Here is a 24,811-nt window from a genome sequence, read left to right as displayed (position 1 = left end):
TTCCTTTTCTTGCCCTCCCTAATTTCTGTTGGAGGCCTATTTATTTTTAATAGTTTATTTTTTTAAAGACTCTTGTATCTTTATTTTCTATTTTATTACTTTCTTCTGTTACCACTATTTCTCCCTTTCTTTGACTTTTTGGGTTCACATTAATGTTCATATTTTAACATAAAGCCCTTTTAAAATAATTTTATTCTAAATATAATCTCTACTTTTAGTTCTTTTTTAATCCATGAACCATTGGTTTGTGTCATTTAATTCCCATAACTGATGAGTGGCTACTGTTTTGTTACTGTTTATTAATTTCAATGAATATTTGTCAAATAATACAGTTTATATGTTATTATTTGGTATTTCCTGAAACAACCTTTTGTGGCCTAGAATGTGTTAAGGTTTTCTACATACTAATGTTATCTAAAATAAAGTGAATTATTTTTTCAGGTACAGGATGCTATGCATGTACAATAAATAAATTCCCTTAAGTGCTTAGTTGAAATAATCTATATCCTATGATTTTTATACTTTACCTATTATTTCTGGTAGAAGCATGTTACCAATCTTAATATGATTAACTTTGTAAGTTCTCTTTGCAATTCTGTCAAATTAAAAAAAAAATTCTTATGATGCAAGAATAAGTTGTCACATTTCCTTGGCTGAATGCTACAGCTTCAGAATAGGAAAGAGTCTTTCATCCATGTCTAATCTTCTCCACCAAGTCACTGGCTTCAAATTCTCTACTTGTTCTTGACACTTAGAATTTTTTTCTCTCTCCCCTTCTCAGGCTACATATTAAAACCAAGTATTTTAAAATTACACCTGATTTAGCATTTCTTTGTGTGGGAGAGGTTGTGTAGCCACATTAGTTAGTTCACCCAGAACTGTGTTCACCAAAAGTTTTCCCCTTAAAATTTAGAGTAGGGTTGATATGAAGAATCAGTGCCTTTCTTTCCTCCTGACTGGGCATATCAGGTTGCACTGGCAATATTTTCTAAAATAGACTGTATTCTGTACTGGCAATTCATTTCTTTATTCTATTCTGGCTGTCACACTTAAAGATATTATCAAGATGTATTGCAAAGTTGCAGAGAATTTTTAAAGGGGTCAAAATGTTTTGAAAGAAAATTAGAAACATATTCATTTATTTATTTTTGTTTGGAAGAGGTATTACAGTATTTTGTAAAGCTTCATAAAGAGAGCTAGGAAACCTGTATGGAAGAAATTAGGAAACTCATTTAGAATTATTTTGATAAAAATATTGCAGCAATTTGTCCCGACTTTGTGAGAATCAGTCACCTATTCTTGGTTGTTCAATGTATAGCTACCACCTGTTTGGAATGTTGTAGAAGAGATTATTCTACTAAGTAAAATAAACACTGTCCTGCTCAAACTTAGTGTCTCTTAATAGTCTAGAATTCTATGAGTTGCCATAAATCCAGATGTTAAGACTGTGGAAATTAGACAGGAAGTTAATAAGCAGCCTAAGCCAGGTACTGCCAGGCAGTAAGAGCTTTTGGAGCTACAGATTAGTATAGGGAATACCACTGAGCTGCCCACAGTAGGAGCTTGAGGGAAAATAAATCTCAGGTCTGGAGGCAAAAATGCCACAGCGACCACTAGGAAGATGAGAGTTATCTGGGGAGCTTGAACATATGCAGAAAGAAATCACAATTGAAGGATAAAAAATTAAGAGAAGCCAAAATATTTTGTTACTTGGTAAATAAACCCACCTAGAATAAAATTTCCTTATCTTGTGTTTTTAATGAAATAATATCACTGATTGTCACTTGAAAAATATTTTATAGTCACTATTTTCACATTGTTTTGATCTTTATTTCTATACTTTTCCTGATCAAGTTATATAAATCGTAAAAAAAGTCAATGTTGTGGAATAAAGACATGTTGTATCTCGTAACAAATTCTATACCCACAAAAGCAGTACAAATGTATGTACAAAATTTGTATTATGTATTTTTATCACATATTTTTGGGAGCACATTATCTTTTTCTATGAATCAGAAAATATTAGAGATAGCACATATATAGAATACATATAAAACTATATATAAATACATATAGATTATATGAATACATAGGTACAAATAATTTATATAAAATATAAGCATATTTATATATAAAAATTTTTGCTGTAAAATTATAAATGGTAAATCGATAAACTTTACTTTTATTGTTGCATATCCTTATTTTAAAAGACATCATACTCAGGGAATTTATTTTGAAAACAAAGAACAGCAAAATGTTACCACCAAATTATCATACATATGTATAAACACACACACACACAAATACACACTGCCCCCCACACACTCTTACACTGTGTTTCCTTAATTCCTTATTCAGTCAATAAAGCATGAATTTCTGGCCACTAGATACATTCAATTAAGTATTTCTGAAGTCTAGCTATGTGGAAAGCATTGTGCTAGATGCTGTAAATAGATGAATGCAGAAAAGACTGCCTTGGGCCGGGCGCGGTGGCTCAAGCCTGTAATCCAGCACTTTGGGAGGCCGAGACGGGCGGATCACGAGGTCAGGAGATCGAGACCATCCTGGCTAACACGGTGAAACCCCGTCTCTACTAAAAATACAAAAAACTAGCTGGGCGAGGTGGCGGGCGCCTGTAGTCCCAGCTACTCGGGAGGCTGAGGCAGGAGAATGGCGTGAACCCAGGAGGCGGAGCTTGCAGTGAGCTGAGATTCGGCCACTGCACTCCAGCCTGGGCAACACAGCGAGACTCCGTCTCAAAAAAAAAAAAAAAAAAGACTGCCTTGCAGGGGCACAAACAATTAAAGTAACCCAAACAGTGGTAAGTAGATAATATAAACCACACACTGTGTATCTCTGTGTTTCTTGGTAGATGGCAAACTCCTAGGAGGTAGAGATTTGTCATGAATATATGTATTCTGAAAGTAGGCACCCCTCAACATTGTGAATAAATGCATAACAAAATAAAAAAAATTATTATGAAGCTAACATATTTGCCCATCTCAACAAAACAAAACCAACAAAAACAACCAGAATAAAAATTGGTAAATAAGAACTGTTTATATTAATGCATTTAGCTTTCACTCTGCAGATACACTTAAAGAATGATGTCTCTCTCACATTCAAAGAACCAATCTGGGCATCTTATAATTAATGTAATATTTACTGAATCCCTACTGTTCATTGATTTTTTTATTCAACATATATTTGTTGAAAACTGTATTAGTTTCCTGTGGCTGCTAGAACAAATTAGCAGAAACTTCGTAGTTTAAAAAGCATACATTTATTCTCCTGCAGTTCAGGAGGTCAGAAGTCTGAAGTCAGTTTCACTGGGCTGAAATTGAGGTATTATCATGGTCACTCTCCCTTCTGAAGGTTTTTCTTGCCTTTTCCAGCTTTTAGAGCTTGAATTAAATACTTGCTTTCCTTTACTTTTGGTCCCTGGTCTGATCTTCAAAGCCCACAGCCTAGCATTTTTCAGTAGTCCCACTGCCTTCTTCTTTGTCAAATCTCCCTTTGCCTCCCTGTTATAAAGACGCATGTGATTATATTTAGGGCCCATCCAGACAATTCTCATCTCAAGATCCTTCCTCACACCTGCAAAGTCCCTTTTGCCATTTGAATTATTATTCACTGGTTCAGAGGATTAGGACTTCTATATCTTTGTGAATTTTTATCATCCTACTATAAGCCTATAAGCATCTACTATGTGTTGGGGGTTGGAGCCCCAGCTCTGAATTAGACAATCTCTGGAACTGCTTTCATGGAACCTGACATTACAGGGTGTATAAAAGATGTATACAACACAGGCCTGCTATTTAATTGGGTTCTCTAACAGGAAAATGTTTATCAGTGAGTAAATGTATATTTTTTTCTTTTTCTCTTTTAACAAGAGAAATTGCCAGCTACTTCTTAGAATAAGCAGGCACAGAAAATCACCTTGTAGCTGATACTGTTGAGAAGAATTACTGTGGTCTCTCTTATATAAATAGAAGACAAGTGAGCTCATCTATTTTGAGAAATAACAAGGCATTTTTTTTTCTTTTACTGACTTTTGCAAACTGCTTCTTTTTGCATGGCAGAAGAGGGTGGTATCATGGCAAGAGAAAGATTAGGTTGGTTTGTTTAAATAACCCATGGCATCCTACGAAGGAAGAAACCCAAACCTAATACCTTAGGAAATTCTCCGTAAAACCTGGAGTTTGAGTGATGCAACATTTGGGGAGTGGCTGATTGTGGTATGACACTAATGCTCAATCATAAAACATGGGACTTCCTTCCATCAACACACTGAGAGGCCCTATGTCAACTGGTGAAGTCATTTCCGAACTCAGGAAGTGCTACATCTTCCTGCTGGCTCTGGTTTCCACTAAAGACATGCATCTGCCTTAGCTGCCACCATGCCTGTTTGCAGAATAGGGCTTCCTTCAGGATAGGGTTTCCTTAAGGAGAAATATTCCATATCTAGTAAATCAATGCATTGGCATCTAACAGCATCATTCAATCAGAGGTGAACTTTCTGCCTTCTTTATTCGGGAAGGCAGAACCCTCTCCCATATCCATCACTCAGGAGGGCCATGACCTGGGCAAGTACTTGGATCAGAGAATGAGAAAAACTTTCACCAAAGGGGCTTGGCCTGTTTAGTTAGAAGTTACCTACACCGAGTTTAATTCTGGGTTATGTGCATCAATTCTTAGAACAGCCTTATCTAATGCATCAAGAAGTCACCCTAAAACCTGTGACCACTACGAGGCCAGTGAATTTTAATCATGGCCTACCAAGGCAAGTTTTTTCCTTGGTCTGATCACAGTTCGTGAATTTATGTGAGATAGAGTTAGAATGGATTCCTTGCTGTCAGGATGCTGGTAGGTGTAGTGAAAGGATTAGAGCATTAGGGGGAACAATGAAAGTTTGGCTTTCTTAATTATCTAATGCTATAAACTGGTGGAAACTTTAGTGTTTTACTCATGGCACTTCTTGGAGTTACATTCTTTGCATCCGAAATTGTGTCAAGGAATATCCCAGTTACACCTTCATAAACACAAGATATGATGAAAAGAACAGAACAATTTAGTTAATTAAGAAATTATTGCTGTTTCATATTACTCCCTATAAATGTATAGGGATTAAAAGAATAAAATAATCAGTAAGTATAAAATAGACTTTATATGGACAGTGAAGCATACGGTGATGGATAATTGGACTATTTGGGGATTTATTTTATTTTGTTACTACTTAGAATCTAAAGATCCTTCAAGTTTTTGGAAGAATAATGTATTGTGTGTTTTATGCCCAATTTCCCATTAAATAAGCCAGAAGTTCTGGGCTCTACTTCAAGGAGGCTATGGAGGAAAAGACATACAGCCTAGAGTAAGCTAATCAAATGATCTCAATCCAAAATTTGAATCTTGAAGCAACAAGGTAGATAACACAGGCAGAGTTGAGAAGTCACTCATAGTGGTGTCAGCAGCATTGAGTTCAGGGCAGCCCTGAAAGCAGCAGTGCCCTAATCTATACTGTTATATGAGGCTGTGTTCCCAATTTCCTAGCCCCTCTTGTTTCCTACCCATTGCCATTACCTAATGTACTAGCCTTCATCTTCATGCTAAATTCTGTAACTTTTTGCATAGTCTATTTGTTTTTAGGTTTTCCAGATTCAGTTTCTATTGCTTACAAAATATATCTCTGATTAATGTAAGTGGAGAGGATATGGACAGAAATTGATTTCTCATCTTCAGTGAGAGGAATAATGAGCAAAGATATAAATGGCATATGGCTAGGAAATACTAATGAAACTTCTAGGACAGGGGAAAAATAGACATGAAATAATCAGGAGACAAACAATAGGGCCCATTGAAATAGGGGCAAGAAAAAGATGGTTGAAGGTATAACTGTTTGCTTAGGTCTGGGAAATACAAAGAAGACTTTTCAATGCTGATGTCAAAAGATAAGATAAACGGCTGCTGCTTTTCTAGTAGCAAGATAGGATTAACCTCAAGGATCTTGTGGGGTGGGGACTATGATTTTAATAAATGCCTTTAGAATAAACCAAAGGCTACTATTAGTTTATTGTGTTAGAATCCTTCCATACAAGAATTTGACAAAAAAGAAAAAAACAGGGGATTTTTTTTTTTTTCATTCTTCCTTCTTTGGATCATTTTTGTCTTTGGACTCTCAGTGACTGATTACTCCTGATGCAACACACTTAAAATGTCTGTTTATGTCAGCTGTGGCAGTCTCCCTTCCTAGCCATGGAAGAGCATATTCTTATTTATTGGCAAAGCTGTCACCATTTAATTGGTATCAGATTCTGACTTGCACAAGTAACATTATTCACTGTTAAAAATCTGGAGGGTGCCAGATTATTAGGCAAATTTTTCTAAACCATTGTTCAAATGTTTCTAGGAAGCTGAGCTGAACACATTACGATGGAAGATGGAAACATAAGACTATCAAGAAATACAAAGTGGTAATGGGCGAAGTCTATTCAGCATCTGGCAATGGATTTAGCTTAGTTGGGGAAACAGGTGTTCCGAATAATGTTCTGGAAGTTTTCAGGATACCTATTTTCAATACAGGACTGAATTTTTTAAAGTAATATTTAAGGTGGTCCTTGATAATTAAATGAAATGCTTAATTCATGTGGCTAAAAAATAAAAAAAGTATATTTACGATACAAATGAATTTATATGCAGCTCTTTTTCCTTCCAAGAAACCATCTGTTAGATGAATGGCATATTCTTCTGGTGGTGTATTTTTAATTTAAAAAATACATAAATATGGGCTTATATTAAAAAAAAAAACAGCACTACAGAGAGTAAAAAAAAAAAATTCTTCATTCCCCTGCCCTTACATCACTATGGGTAACAATGCATATATCCTTCCAGATATTTTTATATATCATACATGCACATATATATTTAAAATTTATATTAATATAACACGAACTTCTCTTGTAAGTAATAACATACTAATCACTTGCTCATTTATCTTGGAGACCTTTCCCATCAGTGCTTATTAACTTACTAAATTCTATATTGTTTACATTCAGAAAATTATTGAACTAATTAAAAATAAATGTATACATGAGAGATAAAAAAAATTGGATGTGGCAGCTATTATGGCCATCCCATATTTGAAAATAAAATCAAGATTCAGAATGCAAAAACATTATATATGTGATAATTATAACAAAACATGTTTGCTTACTTTCCAGTGATGTCAAAAAAAAAAAAAAAAACTACATAAAAACACTTTGTGAAAAAAGTGATGTGAAAGAAAAAAAGAATATTAACAACATTATTTCTATCATTGCCACCTCAACATTCCCTGACAATAGCAGGGGATAGGTAGAGCAGTCAGAGTTACAAGATGGGGCATTAGCAGCAATTCTAATCCAGTTTATAAACACCATTGTGCAATGAATCTGACAGATACAGAGGGTGATGCAATGAGAATCTACTTGCCCTTATTTATTTACACTGGCAGTCATAAAGTGCCCGGTTCTTAAGCAAGTGAGCATGCATTAACATATTTATAAAATAAAATCCTCTCCCTCTCATTTGACATCAGAAAATGTATTAATCATTCCCATAAATATATTAGAATAGGAGACAATGATTATCTCAATGGATGCATGAAAAGTATTTAATCAATTAAGCTGTCACTCATGGTTAAAAACAAAGCAAACAATGAAACATTATGAACTGCAAACTGAACACTTAATAATCCTGATAAAGTATTTACCAAAAACCCACAGCAAACATTGTTATCATTATAAAATGTTAGCCGTATCGCAGTAAAGAGAGGAATGGGACAAGAATGCCATTACTACTTCCATTAAACATTGCACTGGATGCTCTGTTAATAAATAAAAGAAAAAACTGAATAAGTGGTTTAAAAAGAGAAAGAAGGAAACCATTATTCTTACTTACAAATGATATGATTACCTATATAGGTCATCCAAAGATGTAACAAGGAAATAAAGCAAGCAATCAAAAAAATTCAGCAAAGCTTCTGGAGATGGTACCAATATATTGAAATTGATGCTCTTTTAATACAATGTGACTGAACAATTAGCAAATAGAGTTTAAAGACAGAGATCTCTAATTTTAGTAATAAAACTAGGAGGCAATATAATGAAAGATAGTCAATAAATTACAAAGCATAGTAGCACATAAAGTACCTGAATAAAATAAATATACCATGTTCATAGATAAGAGATGTCACTAAAATAATCTTTAAATTCAATTCTTAAGTTGAATAAAATGCCCAATTAAAATCCAATTTTTAAAAATGGATCTTGGCTGGCTCATCCTAAAATTTAAATGAAAGAGTAAAGAGCCAAGTATAGTTAAAGCAATTTTAGAGAAGAATCATTAGGAGGAAGGGCTTGCAAAATGTTTTAATACATAGAGTTGAGTGCATGGGTGTTCATTATGTTATTATTTGTCCTTTGTCTAAAATTGTTACAATTAAACTTTTAAACTTGTAGAAGAAAGAATACTTTCTGATCTTATATTGGGAAGAATCTTGTAAGCAAGAAAGCAAAAAGCACAAAATTAAAATGTAAAATATTATTAAATTCAAAAAGCTGTATACTGAAGTATAAAGCTTTTGACAATCAAGAAACATCATAAGAACTGGACAGTCCATAAACTAAGAGAAGACATTTGAAACACATGTAACTTACAAGAGAGAATTAAACTAGAAAAACTAAATATTATCTACAAAATAATTTTCAAAAGCAAGCAATTTAATAAAAAATGAGACAAAATTAAGAACAGGCTTTAAAAAAAGGGCAAATGCAAATTAAAAGAGCAATCAGATGCTCTTGCCAGCAAAAACTTAAAAGTCTAACAATAGCAGAAGGACAACGATGTGCCAGTCTAGTTAATGGGAAACGGACTTGTATATAGACGAATCTCAAAACCTCTCAAAATCTAAATGCGTAGTGAAAAAAGGGGAAAAAGGAAGAATGATTCACATATAAAATATAAAACCAGGAAAAAAGTATTTTTAGGGAATCGTACATATGTAACTATTTTCAGAAATGCAACGGAATAAGCAATATAAAAATCATCATAACGGTGAATGGAAGGAAGGAGATGCTTCAGAGAGGCCTTTCTAGAAGGCTTCAAAAATATTGGTATTTTTTTTCTTAAGCTCTGTAGTGGGTACCTGGGCATTTTTCATTCTTCTTCTTTAAGATATGCATATGATATATACTCATATGTATATTTCCCAATTAAAATTGGTGTAAAAAGTATTTTTAAGGAGAGCCATTATAAAACTGTTCACATCAGCAAGTTCTAGCTTGAATAAGGATTTCCTGTTACTATGCAAGCAAATAAAAGATAGCATTTTCTTGTTTTCTGAAGCGAATGTAAGACGGAAACCTTCAGTTGTAATCCTATTTCAAAAGTTCTTGTTCTTTACATCTGACTTATCGTCAATTATTTCTACTATTTCAGTACAGCTGTGACTTTATAGAATACATTCGCAAATTAAAAACGCCATCTGCATCTGCCTACCTTGGGCTTCCAAGTAAAGTTCTGTTTTTCAAAAAATCAAAACAGTCCCTCAACTTAGAAAGTTTGAAAACCAGTATACTCGGGTTACAAGTAACTTGTGAATGTTTCACATAAAAACAAACAAAAATGTGTCCTCTGTAATACAGTTAGAGCCGCCCAACTGAGCCTCAGAAGACCGTTTCTAAGGGCAGCGAGTTCTACTTGCAGAAATAGGACGGGAGTGCATCTACACGTCTTTCCTCTCTTACAGAAAGCCCCGAAACGCAGTCTTCTCTTCCGCGCCGCTCCCGCCCTAGGCCTCTTAGACCCGCTACTGGAGGCTCGGGGAGACCCCTGGAGCCCCGCCCGCTCCGTGACCCCGCCCCTGCCCGTCCCTCCCCTGAAAGCTTCCGGAACGCTCTGCGCGCGCCTTCGGGGAGGAAGGGCTGCCTGGGCTCGCGGCGCGGCGCGGCTGCAGTCTGCTCTCTGTTCGGGGTCTCAACCTCTCCTCTGGCCGAGTCCCCGCAGGAAGCGGATTACCCGACGCTGGTGAGTAGCTGCAGGATTCGGACCCCGTGGAGGCGGCGGCGGTGGCGGCAGGGGGCACGAGGTCCACCGCGGGCGCCTGCGCGCTCGCCCGCCAACCAATCTGGTGGCGGCTTTCCTCCTGGCGTCCTTTGACCCGGGCGCCCCTCTGGCAGGCAGCTGGTGGCGCCGAGCGTCGAGTCTGTAGCCCCCAGGCCCCCCATTAACCTACGCTGTCACTCTTACGCCTGTATTAGTCTGCGTTAGTTCTGCTGCCTTTTACACTGCTTTATCCCCACCCCACCGGCCTCGTGAAACGGAACCTCCTGTCGCCTCGGTTTTTCCTCGTCTCCCAGACAAGTTGGAAATTTCGGGACGGATGAAAGCCTTTTTCAGCACCTTCTCCTTGTTCCCCAAGACTGCCTCTGAGCCTTGAGCCGACCAGGAGGGTGGAAGGACCGAGGCCTGCTGGGCTCAGGGTGCAGCGGAAAGGTTGCTGTCGCCTGTTTCAGCGCTTCTGGGCATCGGGAGGAGACCGCCGGATGGCGAGGCCATTGGAGATGGTTTTTCAATTCACCTGTTAACGTGTTTGGCACTGTCATCTTAGACTCTTACCCTTTGCTAAGTCTGGGGATACAACAATGCTGGATTAGTGTTTTTGGTGTTCCTTTTTCCAAAGAAGCAACTTGAAGTACAGGCGGTTGTAACTGTTTGGTTTTGTTGTTGCAAGACCCTACGGATAAGTGTTAAACATGAAAATGTGGAAGTGCTATAAAACAACAAGGGGGGGGATAATGTTTATTATGAACTTGAAAATAAGAAAAACGGGACTGAAAGAGGCTCTTCACGTTACAGTTTTGGGGCAGTAGTTTGAAAAAATATATAAAGTAAAACCTAGATATTGGTGATACTGTGTCACGTTGTTTGCAAATCACTTTCATGACAATACGTCTATTTCAGGTGTATCACACCTGAAAAAAGCAGGAGTGCTGTGAATTTGTGGATTTCCAGGCTCAATGCAAAGAAACACCCCCTAAAACAAAAAATCACAACAATGAAAACAATCCTTAATTGAAAACATAACCATATAGCAGCAGCTTTCATCTTACGTCACAAAAATAACTGTGGTGTATCCTCTAAATTCGATTTATCTAATACCTTGAAGGAAGGCAGAATAGCATAGACAAGAACTTGAGTTCTTGAGCCAGACTTGATCTGCTCCTTGCTAGGTGATTAACCTTAGATTGGTTGCTTGGCCATTTGCTGACCCAGAGATTTTTGAAAAAGTTACCAACTGCTCAGTTTCATCATCTGTAAAATGAAGTTAAAAGAAATTCTACTTCATAGGTTGTTGTGAAGATTAGAAAGGAAGAATGAATCTAAACCTAACTGAGTTTCTGTTAACCAGAGGGTACAAGTGTTTACAATAAAACTGACCTGGGCAAGGATTGATTTGGAAACTGATTTTGAAAGTTCCAGATGTGTCTTCTACTAGTGAGTTATATTTATCTCCGGTGGCTTCATGCAAAATAAAATTAGAAGAAAACAATATATATTTTTTAAAAAGCACCAAAAATCTGTGTGATTTAATTTAGTTAATAATAATTAAAAGGGGCAGTCTTTTTGGATTTTCTGAGTTGCATGATAAAAGCAAATAATTTTTGAAGTAGTAATTCATACCACCCTACTTCTCAATCTCTTGGGGTCTCTTAGCTAGCTGGATATGTCCAATAATTTTTTTATTAGACATCACTAAGCTTCAAGTCAGCATTTTAAAGAATTAAAAGCACAAAACTAAAAAAATAGAAGCTATAGGTTCAAAAGAACCTATTGTGTATGAGTAATGTAAACAGCCTTTTGAGGAGAAAACAGATTTTCAGTAGCCAATACTTTGAGTAGGTCCTTGATTTGGAAACATATATCTGCAATTAACTTGTAATTTTTTTTTCTATGATGACTTATAAAACTTTTCTTTTATTGAAGCTAAATTAGTTCCTCCACCCCTTTCGTGCAAGATCAGACATTTTAGGCATTTCAAGGGTCGTTGTGGTTTTGCAGAGTTGAAGATAATTTTTTTCATTAAATTGGATTTTTAAAATTATTGGATCTTTATGATTCTTTATAATATGTTCAGTATATACTGTAAACTTATCAAGTGTGTATATGGTCAGTATATATATACACACAGCCTATATATACATATATACACACACACATATATACACACACATATATTATATATACTGCCAAAATACCAATGAAACACTAAAGAGCCAGAAATTAATTTTTTTAAGCTGAACACTTAACACTATGTGAAAGATATGTTATACTCTACTAGAATGTGAAGATAAAGACTCTATTTCTGAAACTTAAGGAGCAATCTAGTAGGGAATATAAATATAAATGCACAGCATGATATAATACATAAGAAATGACAATTTAAAAAGTAAATACTGTTAACAGTGAAATATATGAGGAGTTGAGGAGTAAGTACTTTCCACTGTGGAATCAGGAGAGCTATCAAGAAGAGGCAGCATTTCAACGTTGACTTGAAGGTGACTAGTATTTCAGTAGTTGGTCATATAGAGAATAGGCACTTAGAATAAAATGTGTTCTATTTTAATTGCTTCCCAGACACCCGTCTTTAATCATCACCATAAACAATTGCTCATATTTATTTAGTCTTATACTAAGCCACATGATTCTGAGAGTTTTACAATATTAACTAATTTTATCCTCACAAAAATCCTATGAGTGAAGTAATAGCTCATTTTATAGGTGAGGAAAGGAACTCAGAAATATCAGGTCAGTTTTGTAGGTCAGATAACTAAAAAATGGCATAGCTGGAATTTGAACTCAGGCATTTCAACTACAGAGCTCATATTTTAAATCTCAGTGCCCATCTGTGTTTATTTAGGTTAAGATGACTTAATTGAGATACTGAGGTTGAGCCACAGCCGGTAGATATCTCTTTTTTTTTTTTTTTTTTTTTGAGACGGAGTCTCGCTCTGTTGCCCAGGCTGGAGTGCAGTGGCGCGATCTCGGCTCACTGCAAGCTCCGCCTCCCGGGTTTACGCCATTCTCCTGCCTCAGCCTCCCGAATAGCTGGGACTACAGGCGCCCGCCACCTCACCCCGCTAGTTTTTTGTATTTTTTAGTAGAGACGGGGTCTCACCGTGTAGACCAGGATGGTCTCGATCTCCTGACCTCGTGATCTGCCCGTCTCGGCCTCCCAAAGTGCTGGGATTACAGGCTTGAGCCACCGCGCCCGGCCGATATCTCTTAAAATTGAACTTGTGTGTCATCTATAATGATGTGATAAACACACATTTTAATTGAATGAATGAAGTAATGTAAAATGAGAAGACAGAGGGATCAGCTTAAGAAATTACATTTATAGGCGAGAGAGGGAGAGAGAGAGAAAAAAAAACAGCTTCCATAAATGGACATTTTGTGCTTTGTATTCATGTGTAGATCTAGAAAATGAACCTAAGAAATTTTTTTAAATATCCTTTTTTCCCTATATTTCTTCACTTTTCATTTATTTATAAATTCATTAGTGTTTACTGTTTGATAAAATATTACTGTTTCAAATTGTCTTGCATGATTCACAGGACAGTTTTATCAGTAGGCAAAACAGATACCTTCTTTTTTAAGAGAAAGCTAAGTGACTTACCCAGGATCACACAACTAAGCGTGACTGATTTGAATTTACATCTTCAGATTTATTATATATCTTGATCTTTCATGCATCTTGTCATTCAGCTGAAGTCAACATTTCAAAAATCAATGCCTTACTAATTTCTAAATCTGTTAGTTATTTCTCCTGTTTCTGTAGCTCTTCCAACATTCATTACCATTGTTTTTTTCCTTATAGAATACCTATCCAGACTGTTTCCTCAGGAAGTATTATGTTCTACTTTTTGAAAATAGTAAGAAAATCACTGTTGTATCACCCAGACATAACTATTTTACATGTTTCAGTATATTTCCTTCTGTGTGTATCTTCAATACAGTTGATATGATACTATATATCATAATAGTTGATACGATGTTACATCCAAAATATTATTTTTGGTTCATGTCTCATCAAAATTCTCCCTTTCTTTAAGCAAAGGGAAATATTTGTTGTGATGTCAATAATTTAAAAATTTCAGACAAATTACAATGGCATGCCAAAATGATTGTATCATCCTTTTATACCTGTTAGTGCAACAGGACTGCCACAACTCACTTAGAAATTTCACTTCCTAGAGTCATGGAGTAGAGGGTTTGAAAGACCTTATGACTTAGCCCTTTCCGGAAATAAGCAGGTATATTAACAGCTCACATCCTTCGGTTTACTGCTGGGATAAATAGCACAAACTATTTCTGTATACTTTTCCTGCACATTCACCAAATGGTAATATTTTACCACATTTGCTTACCATTATACACACACACACACACACGCCCTTATTATATGTTGCATTGTATGTAAGCATACATTATATATAGTGTATGTATGTGGTGTGCATATATGTATATGTGTGTTTATGTGTATGTGTGTTTCCTCTCTTTAATATATTGTCTGATGCTTCTTCGTGATTAGATCTGGCTTAATTTTTTTTTTTTTTTTTTTGAGATGGAGTCTCGCCCTGTTGCCCAAGCTGGAATGCATGGCGCGATCTCTGCTCACTGCCAGCTCTGCCTGGCCTGGCCCAGTGACTCATGCCTGTAATCCCAGCTCTTTGGGAGGCGGAGGCGGGCGGATCACGAGGTCAGGAGATTGAGACCATCCTGGCTAACACCATGAAACCCTGTCTCTACTAAAAAACATACAAAAAAATTAGCCGGGCTTGGTGGCTGACACCTGTAGTTCTAGCTACTTGGGAGGCTGAGGCAGGATCTGGATTAATTTTTAACAGGAATGTCACAGCAGTGATTCTGTGTTTTTCTCAGTACAGCTTCTCTGGAGACTAATGGTCATACTTATTTATTCAAAATTAACTGATAAAGTCAATTTTGATCACTAGTTTAAATTGGTGTTTTGGTAGGTTTTCCGTTGTTATTATGTCCCCATTTGTAATTAATTAGATACCTTCTGGAGGAACGTTTTACCAGTATGTATATAGTTATTAAAACAAAATCTCCAGACTTGTCTACCTATTCCTTTACTGAAAGTTCATTTACATAGCTTTTTATTAGAGAGGGAGGGAACTGATGTGATGGAATGCAGGGATGTGGAAGAGTTAGGATACCAGGTAAAGTGTCAGAAAAGATGTAGTAATTAATACTGTTTCCCAAGAGTTTTATGAATTTAAATACATTTAATTATATATAATCATACATATTTACATTATATGTAAATATGACGTGTCCACATATAACAAAATGCATAATATGTAAATACACATGTATGTACATGCATGTGTACACATACACATGTTTATGTAGCTGCATGCTTTGATATATATGCATGGTATACGTATCATGTATATAGTATACATATATACACATATATAATGTATATATGTACACACACCATACTTGCTTAAAGTTTGAAACCGACAAAATGCAATTAACTTTAGTCAGATATGCTTGTGTGGTGGGAAAACTATAAAGAAAGAAGAGGTGTAATAGAAAACACAAAAGTCAAGCAGTTGCCCTTAGGCAGGGAGAAGGGCAGGACTGGTGATTCACAGGAAACACAAGAAGTGGAAAAGAGCTTTTAAGCTGGCAGATTTCTTTTTGAATGTTTGCTTTATATGTTTTAAACTAGACATATGTCTTAAACTAGACATATGTCCTAAGCTAGACTTATGTCTTTTATACTAATCTTTTATATTCTTTATATTATTCACTATTCACAATTAAACAGGATTGGCCTTAAGATTTTAGCTGTTAAAGAAATACACTTGGTTACTTTAGTGTTTCTTAAATACACGTAGAATAGAAGCAGCAGTTTGTAGGAAGTTTTACTTGTCTGTCTTTTCTATTGGAGTTAGTCTATTCTAACTTAATTCTCTAGAATAACAGCACCATGATGTATCATAGAACTCACATTTTATAAAGCAGTCAGTGTCAGCATTGTGCCAAATCACTTTCTAGTAAGAAATTTGTATATAAAAAGACTTGAATACTTCATTCGTATGATGTATATGTACCTATATACATATACTCATACATATGTATACACACACAACAGTAGTGTCTTTTCTTAGTTAGCCAAGTAGCACTGCATTAATATATGTCCATAAACATACTTACTGAAACAAAAACACAACAGTACCATTTCAGAAGTTATAAATTACTTTTTATAACCTCTGTTCAGTAAGATTTGCAGAGTCATAAATTAATTTTATTTTTGATTTCTTGCTCTGTCACCCAGGCTGGAGTGCGGTGGCACAATCATGGCTCACTGCAGCCTTCAAGTCCTGGGCTCAAGCAATCCACCCCTCTCAGGCTCATGAGTAGCTGGAGAACTACAGGCACACACAGCCATGCCCAGCCAATTTTTAAAAAAACTTTGTAGGGATCAAGTCTCCCTGTGGTTGTCCAGGCTGGTCTCGAACTCCTGAACTCAAGTGATTCTCCTGCCTCAGCCTCCCAAAGTGCTGGGATTACAGGCATGAGCCACCATGCCCAGCCTACTGAATTTCTTTTAAAAATTGGGAATATCTTACTTGTGATTATTCTTTTTTTCTCTACTGTCATTTAAAAATTTTTATCCGATTCTGTTTCACTTCAAAATGTTATTCCAAATTTGTAATTTTTGCCTTTTATGAAATTGTTATCTTAGTTAAAAAAGTTTTGGAAAATCTGTTTAATGACTGGGATTTTTATATACTCATAAGTATTTCCTTTTTATTAACTGTGATTTGTAAATTTTACACTTAGATTTAGAAAATTTTAGTTAAGGCGAGGGGTGTGGTGATGCATACTTGTAATCCCAGTAATGTGGGAGGCTCAGACAGGAGGATTGCTTGAACCCAAGAGTTCAAGACCAGCTTGGTCAACGTAGACCTTGTCTCTACAATAAATAAATAAATGATTTTTAAAAATAAAATTTTAGTTCATATACATAGAATGTTCCCTTCCTACATTCAGTGTACATATAATCTGTTCAAGTAATGGAAAACATATTTTAATTTCATAAATAAAATTTCCTAAAGGTTCGTCTGACTAAATGTAACTGGCATGTATATGGTGATATATCCAAATGAATATTGCTGTTTATTCTAGTCATAGACCCTTACTGTAGACATTTGTACATGATGATATAATTAATATCTTACTTCACTTTCTTAATTTCACCAATATATGATGAAATCAATATTAATCAACGTAATGAAATTTATGGATTTCAGTTTTCATGTTGAATACATTGGAAAATAATGTTGATAACACTAATTATCTTTTTTTAATAAATTGCAGCAAAACACTATTTTGGAGTTTAAAGTATGTCATCATGGCAAAGTTTCGGAGAAGGACTTGCATCATTTTGGCACTTTTTATTCTATTTGTTTTCTCTCTGATGATGGGTTTAAAAATGCTGAGACCAAATACAGCTACTTTTGGAGCTCCTTTTGGACTTGACCTTCTTCCAGAACTTCATCAACGAACTATTCATTTGGGGAAAAGTTTTGATTTCCGAAAGAGGGACAGAATCAACAGTGAAACAAATACCAAGAATTTAAAAAGTGTTGAAATCACTATGAAACCTTCCAAAACCCCTGAACTTAACTTGGAAGAACTACCACCTCTGAATAATTATCTACATGTATTTTATTACAGTTGGTATGGAAATCCACAATTCGATGGTAAATATATACATTGGAATCATCCAGTGTTGGAGCACTGGGACCCTAGAATAGCCAAGAATTATCCACAAGGGAGACACAACCCTCCAGATGACATTGGCTCCAGCTTTTATCCTGAATTGGGAAGTTACAGTTCTCGGGATCCTTCTGTTATAGAAACTCACATGAGACAAATGCGCTCAGCTTCAATTGGTAATTATTCTGTATATATATATGTGTGTTTTTGTCTGCATATAGGCATATAAATAATTTTTTGTGTAACTTTAAATTACTAGTCAATTTTCACATTATTATTAATTATATTGTTAAGCTCATACCTCCAAATTAAACTGTATGTGTGATTTTAAACATCCAGGAAACCACCTTTTAACACTGCCCTTAGTGTATATTGTTTAATTTTTAAGTTTTGGAGTATTTCTGGATATATTGTTGATTTCTAATCTAATTTACTTTCTCAATTTTATTAAATTATGATTTTCATAAAATACAATGAATTTCCCACTTTAAGTTTACAGCTTATTGATATTACTCAAAAGTACATACCTGTTTGAATACCACCCCAATCAAGAAGTAAAATATTTCTTTTTTTTTTTTCGAGACGGGGTCTCGCTCTGTCACCCAGGCTGGAGTGCAGTGGCCGGATCTCAGCTCACTGCAAGCTCTGCCTCCCGGGTTTACGCCATTCTCCTGCCTCAGCCTCCCGAATAGCTGGGACTACAGGCGCCCGCCACCTCACCCCGCTAGTTTTTTGTATTTTTTAGTAGAGACGGGGTTTCACCATGTTAGCCAGGATGGTCTCGATCTCCTGACCTCGTGATCCGCCCGCCTCGGCCTCCTAAAGTGCTGGGATTACAGGCTTGAGCCACCGCGCCCGGCCTGCAAATTTGCTTTTATATTCACCTGTTGATAGGTGTTTGGGCTGTTTCAAATTTTAGGCATGTCGTAATTCGGTCTTACTTTTCTGTTTCTTAAAGTTATTCTGATAGTCTTTTCTTTCTTAATGTCTATTTCATTTATGTTTAATGTAATAATAAAACGTGATTTTCAATCTGCCATTTTTCTGTTTATTTTCCATTTGTTCCACATGTCTGTGTTTCTTTTTTGAGACGGAGTCTCGCTCTGTCACCCGGGCTGGAGTGCAGTGGCCGGATCTCAGCTCACTGCAAAGCTCCGCCTCCCGGGTTCACAACATTCTCCTGCCTCAGCCTCCCGAGTAGCTGGGACTACAGGTGCCCGCCACCACGCCCGGCTAGTTTTTTTGTATTTTTTAGTAGAGACAGGGTTTCACCGTGTCAGCCAGGATGTGTTTCTTTTTTCCCTCTTTTTCTTCTCTTACATTCCATATGCATATTATTCTATTTTATGTTTTCTTCTGGCTTAGTTTATTCATTTGTTTTACTTATTTTATAACTGTACCTTTTTACTATACGCCCCTTTAACTTAACTGATTCTTATTGTTGTTTCCACCTCTTTTCACCTTTCTCTTCCATTTCCTTCTGGCACTCCAATTACATATATTTAGATAGAGTCATGTTGTCTCACAGGTGAATTATAGAAAAAATATAACTTGGTGCCTGAAAATTCTTCAGTTTGTTAATATGGTCCTTGTAAAACCTTCCAGTTTCAGTTTCATTTATCTTTTTAGTGCCCCTACCAGTAGAGCTAGAAGAGGAAATTGGGTATTCTTACATTTTTCTAGTTCTACATAGAGGCATGAATTCACCATGGAGCTGATATGTATTTAGAGAAACACAAGAATCTTTGATGAACAAAACACTGTAGAATTCTATGAATCTATATCAGATATGTGCAAGATGAGTTGTTTCCCTTGTATGGACTTTTTTCAAGTATTTATAAAATTTATAGTATACTTAGAGCTTTAGTTACTATGTTCTATATGTATTATAACATAAAATAGGCTAGGTCAGTTAAGACAGCATTGACCTGTGTGTGGTCAATATGTATATGTGTGTGTCCATCTCTGTTTACTAATTTGCTTTTGGGAGGAGAATCTTTTCAAATGTTTTTTTTCTATTTTTTACAAAAAAGTTGTATCACATTTAAGTCTTTATTATTATTTCAAGATTGTCTTGATATGGCTAAAAACTATGCTAGATTGACAGAGACAATGGTTGTTCTTTAAAGTTTTAATTTTCCTTTGCAATTTGAATAGTATACAATGAGGGTTTTTCCCCCTCCATTATAAATATAACTATTATGTTAATACATATTTATAATACATAAACATATAAATAATATTTATAGTAAATATAAATTTTAGATGTAAATAATATATGTGTTACACTATGTTTGGTATAGTTTGTGATCAGGAAGAAAAGTTTCAATTAACATTTTTGTGCCTATCTCATATTTATAAAGACCTTTTTCCCTGTATAGTATTTTACTATTGTATCATGTATATGAACATTAATTATTTCTAAACATTGACAGTCATACAGTCATTTCGATTTTAAATGTTGACAGCTTCACTACTGATGTAAATATTTTGCTTTTTGATGGATTTTCTCCTAGAAAAAAATAAAAAAAACTTGATAATAAAAGTGACATAATCAATTCGTAAATAAATAAATAAATAATTTCTTAATGAGTTAAATATTGAATTATACTCATTGTTACCAGGCAGAAAAATTTGACTATTGGAATACTGACTCAAAACCCTACTTTACTCCATGGAGCTGGCATGCTGACTCTGGCATTCTTGGAATTGAATAAGATAGTAAATGAAGGCGATTTAAATTGTTGTATGGTTGACTGTGCTTTGACTACATATTTAACATTCATATTTTTCCTTTGATATAAATGGCCTTCTTTTTATCTTAAATTGAATTGCTGTGTGAAGTAATTATACTGTTATATCGCAGAGTACAAGTCGGTTGATTTTCTGCTTTTACAATTAGAAGTGTGGTGTGCATAAATCCTAATGGCTCAACCCTTCCTTGAAAAGAATGATAAAATGAACTATTAATATTATGTTTAAAATCCAATTATTCTATATAATGTTTTAGATATAATAGCCTATGATAGATTTGTATCCTTTTCAAGTCTTTTAAGTAAAATATTACGTATCATGGATATTATCCTCTTGTATTGCTATATTACAACTCTAAAAGTACCAGATGAATGCCTTCTTATTTTTATACAGTTTACTAAAACCTTAGTAGATGAGTCAGAAAATGGCCTCCAAGATGTCCACATCCTAATTCCCACAATCTGTGAATGTATTATTTTATGTGGCAAAAGGGAATTAGGGTTGCAGGTGCAAAAGGTTGCTAATCATCTGAAGTTGAGATGGCATTATCCTTCATTATTTGGGTACAGCTAATCTAGTCACATAAGTCCTTATAAATAGAAGAAGAGGAGGGAAAAGAGAGTCAGAGGGATGCACTGAGAGACTTGATCCCCTGTTGCTATCTTTGAAGATGGAACAAGAAGTTCATGAGCCAAGGAATGTGGTAGCCTCTACAAACTTGAATGGCAAGGAAAGGGATTCTTTCCTAGAGCATCCAGAAAGGAACGTCATCCAGTCTAATACCTGGTCTTATCTTGGCATATTAAGATCCATGTCAACACTCCTGACATGCAGAGCTGTAAGATAATAAATTTACGTTGTTATAAGCAACTGAATTTGTGAGAATTTGTTATGGCAAAATAGAGAACTACTACATTTAGCAAAACATAATATACTCTATGACTTTAAAATTATCTTCCCATTGTTTCAGTTTAGCACTAAATATTTATTGACTTTCCATGATGTTCCAGGCTTGTGCTAGATTCTAGGGACATAAGGATGAGCAAGTCACATTCCCCAGGTGTTCCTTTGTTTTCATCATTGTTGCTTTAAAAACACTAGATGGATTTCAACATTAGAATATTTCCTGAAAGTATGACATACTTGTTTTAGTAAAGTTACAATTCTTATTTCTGCATCTCCTGCCTTAAAAATTTTGTACATAAAAGTAGAAGTCACAATGAGATGAATTAGTTGCATAAAGTTTAAATGTACATAATAGCGTCTAATATGTCATAAATTTTCCTTTTATAATACCTATTTACATTAAGTTTAAAGTTTATATTTAAACTGTAGAGTGGTGATGTTCCACAAAGCTTTCATATTGCTATAAATGCCCAACCTTTGGTTTCATTGATTTTCTCTGGAAAAGCATGTGTATTCTGCTGTTGTTGAATGAAGTATAAGTGTGAGATGGTTCAAGTTCTTCCTAGTATTACTCAGGTCTTCTCTATCCTTGAAGATTTTCTTTCTACTTGTTCTATTAATTACTGGTAAATGGATATTGAAGAGTGCAAACAAATTTGTGAATATATCTATTTCTGTCTTCAGATCTGTCAGTTTTTTCTTCATATGTTGTGGAGATCTTTTGTTAGGTGCATTAAACATTTAGGATTGTTACGATTTTTGGATAATTGAGTACTTTCTTACTATGTAATATTCCTATTTATTTCTGGTAATATTATTTTTTCTGAAGGCTACTTTGACATTAATATAACTGTTTAGTTTTCCTTGATCAGTGTTTGCTGAGTACATCTTTTTCCATTCTTTTATTTTAACTTGTCTATGTCTTTATACTTAAAGTGGCTTTCTTGTGTATCACATATGGGTGGGTCCTCATTTTTTTAATACAACATGAAAATTATATTTTTAAATTGGTGTCATTAGACTATTTGTACTTAATATGATTATTAATATGATTGGATTGATTAAATCTACCATCTTGTTAACAGCTTCATGTTTCATTCTTTGTTTCCTTTTTTCTTTTTGATTTTCTTTTCCATTAATTGAGCAATTTTTGTGATTATATTTAGTGTATAGTATTTACTTATGTATAACTTTTTTTTTGTCATTAACTCAGAATTTTCCAAATATATCTTTGTATAATCACAGTCTACTTGCAAATGATGTATATACTTCATGTGTAATGTAAGGTCTTCACTACTGATATTCCCTATGTTTCCCTCCCATACTTTGCTATTGTCATAATTCTATCACATAAGAAATCATATTTTACTATCGTTGCTGTAGACCAGAAGTTGGCAAGCATTTTCTGTAAAGGACTACCTAATATATTTTTTTGATTTTGTGAGTCCCTCACTCTCTCTCTTTGCAACCACTCAGCTCTGTCCTTATAGTGTGAAAATGGTTATAAGCAATAGATAGACAAATATATAGATGAATTGGCCTGTAAAAGGCAAGGTTTGGCTCATGGGTCATAGTTTGCTGATCACTCTTTTCAATAATCAGTTGTTTTTCATAGTTATTAAAAGTAAGATTTTTTTTACATTTATTCCATTTCCAGTGTTCCCCATCCGTATTTTAATGTAGATCCAAGTGTATGTCTAGTATCACATTGTTTCTCTCTTAAAAATTTCTTTTATCTTGTTTTACTGGTCTCCTCGCAATGAATACTTTCAAATTTTGTTTGTAGCCTTTGTTTTGAAAGATGTTTCATCAGCTGTGCAATTCTCAATGGGCAGCTTTTGAGGATTGTTTTCTTTTGGAATTTTGAAAATTTACTCCATTTCTTTTTTTCTTCTGTCTTTTTCTTCTGTCTTTCATGGTTTCTGATGGGTAGCCTGCCATAATTTTAAAAAATCTTTTTATATCCTCATGGATGGATTATGTTTTGTTGTTGTTGTTTTCTGGCTGCATTTAATTTTTTTCTTTTTTTTCTTTTTTATATTTTGGTTTTTAGCAGTCTAAACATGATATGATTGGTTGTTACTCCTGTTGTTTTTTGGTATTTATCCTTCTTGGTGTTCTCTGAATTTTTTAATCTGTTGCTTTATGTCTTTTATTAATTTTGCTAAATTCTTAGTGATTATTCTTATTATTTTTTGAGACGCATTCCCACCCTGTCGCCCAGGCTGGAGTGCAGTGGAGCTCAGCTCACTGTCACTGCAACCTCCGCCTCCTGAGTTCAAGCAATTCTGCTGCCTCACCCTCCCAAGAAGCTGGGAATACAGACACGCTCCACCACGTGTAGCTAATTTTTGTACTTTTAGTAGAGACAAGGTTTCACCATGTTGGCCAGGATGGTGTCAATTTCCTGACCTCGTGATCCACCTGCCACTGCCTCCCAAAGTGCTGGAATTATAGGCGTGAGCCACCATGTCCAGCCTGGTTATTTTTTCAAATAAACTTCCTACTTCTGGGTTTCCAATTACATGTATACTAGAACTTTGATGTTTATCTCACAACTGTAAAATGCATTGTTCTATTGTTTTCCCCAGTCTTTTTTCTCATTATGGTAATTTGGATAAGGTAATTTCTTTTGACTTGCCTTGAAGTTTCCTGATTGTCTTCTCACCTCTGTTAATGAGCCTATTAAATTAAGGCATTAATTCATCTTTTTAAATAGTTTTTCATTCCTGGCATTTCTGTTTTATTTGTTCTTACAGTTCCCATGTCTCTGCTGAAATTTCTTGCCAGATCTTGTGTGTTAGCTACTTTTCCCATTAGATCTTTTAAGATAGTCATTACAGTAATTTTAAATTCTCTCTCTGATGATTCCAACATCATATGTGAGACTGGTTCTATTGATTGCTTTGTCTGTTGGCAGTGAATTGTTTTTCTTGTTTTTTTTCTGTACCTTGTAATATTTTGTTAAAAGTGTGTCACCCTGAGTAAGATAGTGAAAATTGTGTTATGTCTAGAAATGAGCTTGCGTTTTTTTCTCTTAAAGCTTCAGTTTGAAAGAATGTTTGAGATGTTCAAAAGAGGCTCTAAGTTTCCTATGAACACATAACAAGTTTTCTAGGGCTCAAGGTATCCAAATTTATCTATCATTATACTATCTTCTTGTTATTAAATGTTATTTATAATCACTTTTTAGGTATTTTACTGTGCGTGATGCATTCTCTCATTTGTGCTTTTTAAAACAGACCTTATCCTCCGTTTTACAGATGTGGAAACTTAAGTAAAATAACTTACCTAA

The 24,811-nt window shown here is 35.0% G+C and overlaps 1 protein-coding gene across 1 annotated transcript in view; it reads left to right on the top strand.

The window, feature by feature from the left end:
• Nucleotides 1-9,918: 9,918 nt before the first annotated feature.
• MANEA (mannosidase, endo-alpha) overlaps nt 9,919-24,811 on the top strand; it is a 32,903-nt gene continuing 18,010 nt past the window's right edge. The window contains exons 1-2 of the mRNA XM_011955176.1: nt 9,919-10,062; nt 17,455-18,032. Of these exons, the coding sequence (XP_011810566.1) occupies nt 17,489-18,032 (544 nt within the window). The 5' untranslated portion in view covers nt 9,919-10,062; nt 17,455-17,488. The remainder of the gene's footprint in view (nt 10,063-17,454; nt 18,033-24,811) is intronic.

This window comes from Colobus angolensis, unplaced genomic scaffold (assembly GCF_000951035.1).
Source record: "Colobus angolensis palliatus isolate OR3802 unplaced genomic scaffold, Cang.pa_1.0 Scaffold398, whole genome shotgun sequence".
Lineage (NCBI taxonomy): Eukaryota > Metazoa > Chordata > Mammalia > Primates > Cercopithecidae > Colobus > Colobus angolensis.
This window is presented reverse-complemented; position numbering and strand designations above follow the sequence as displayed.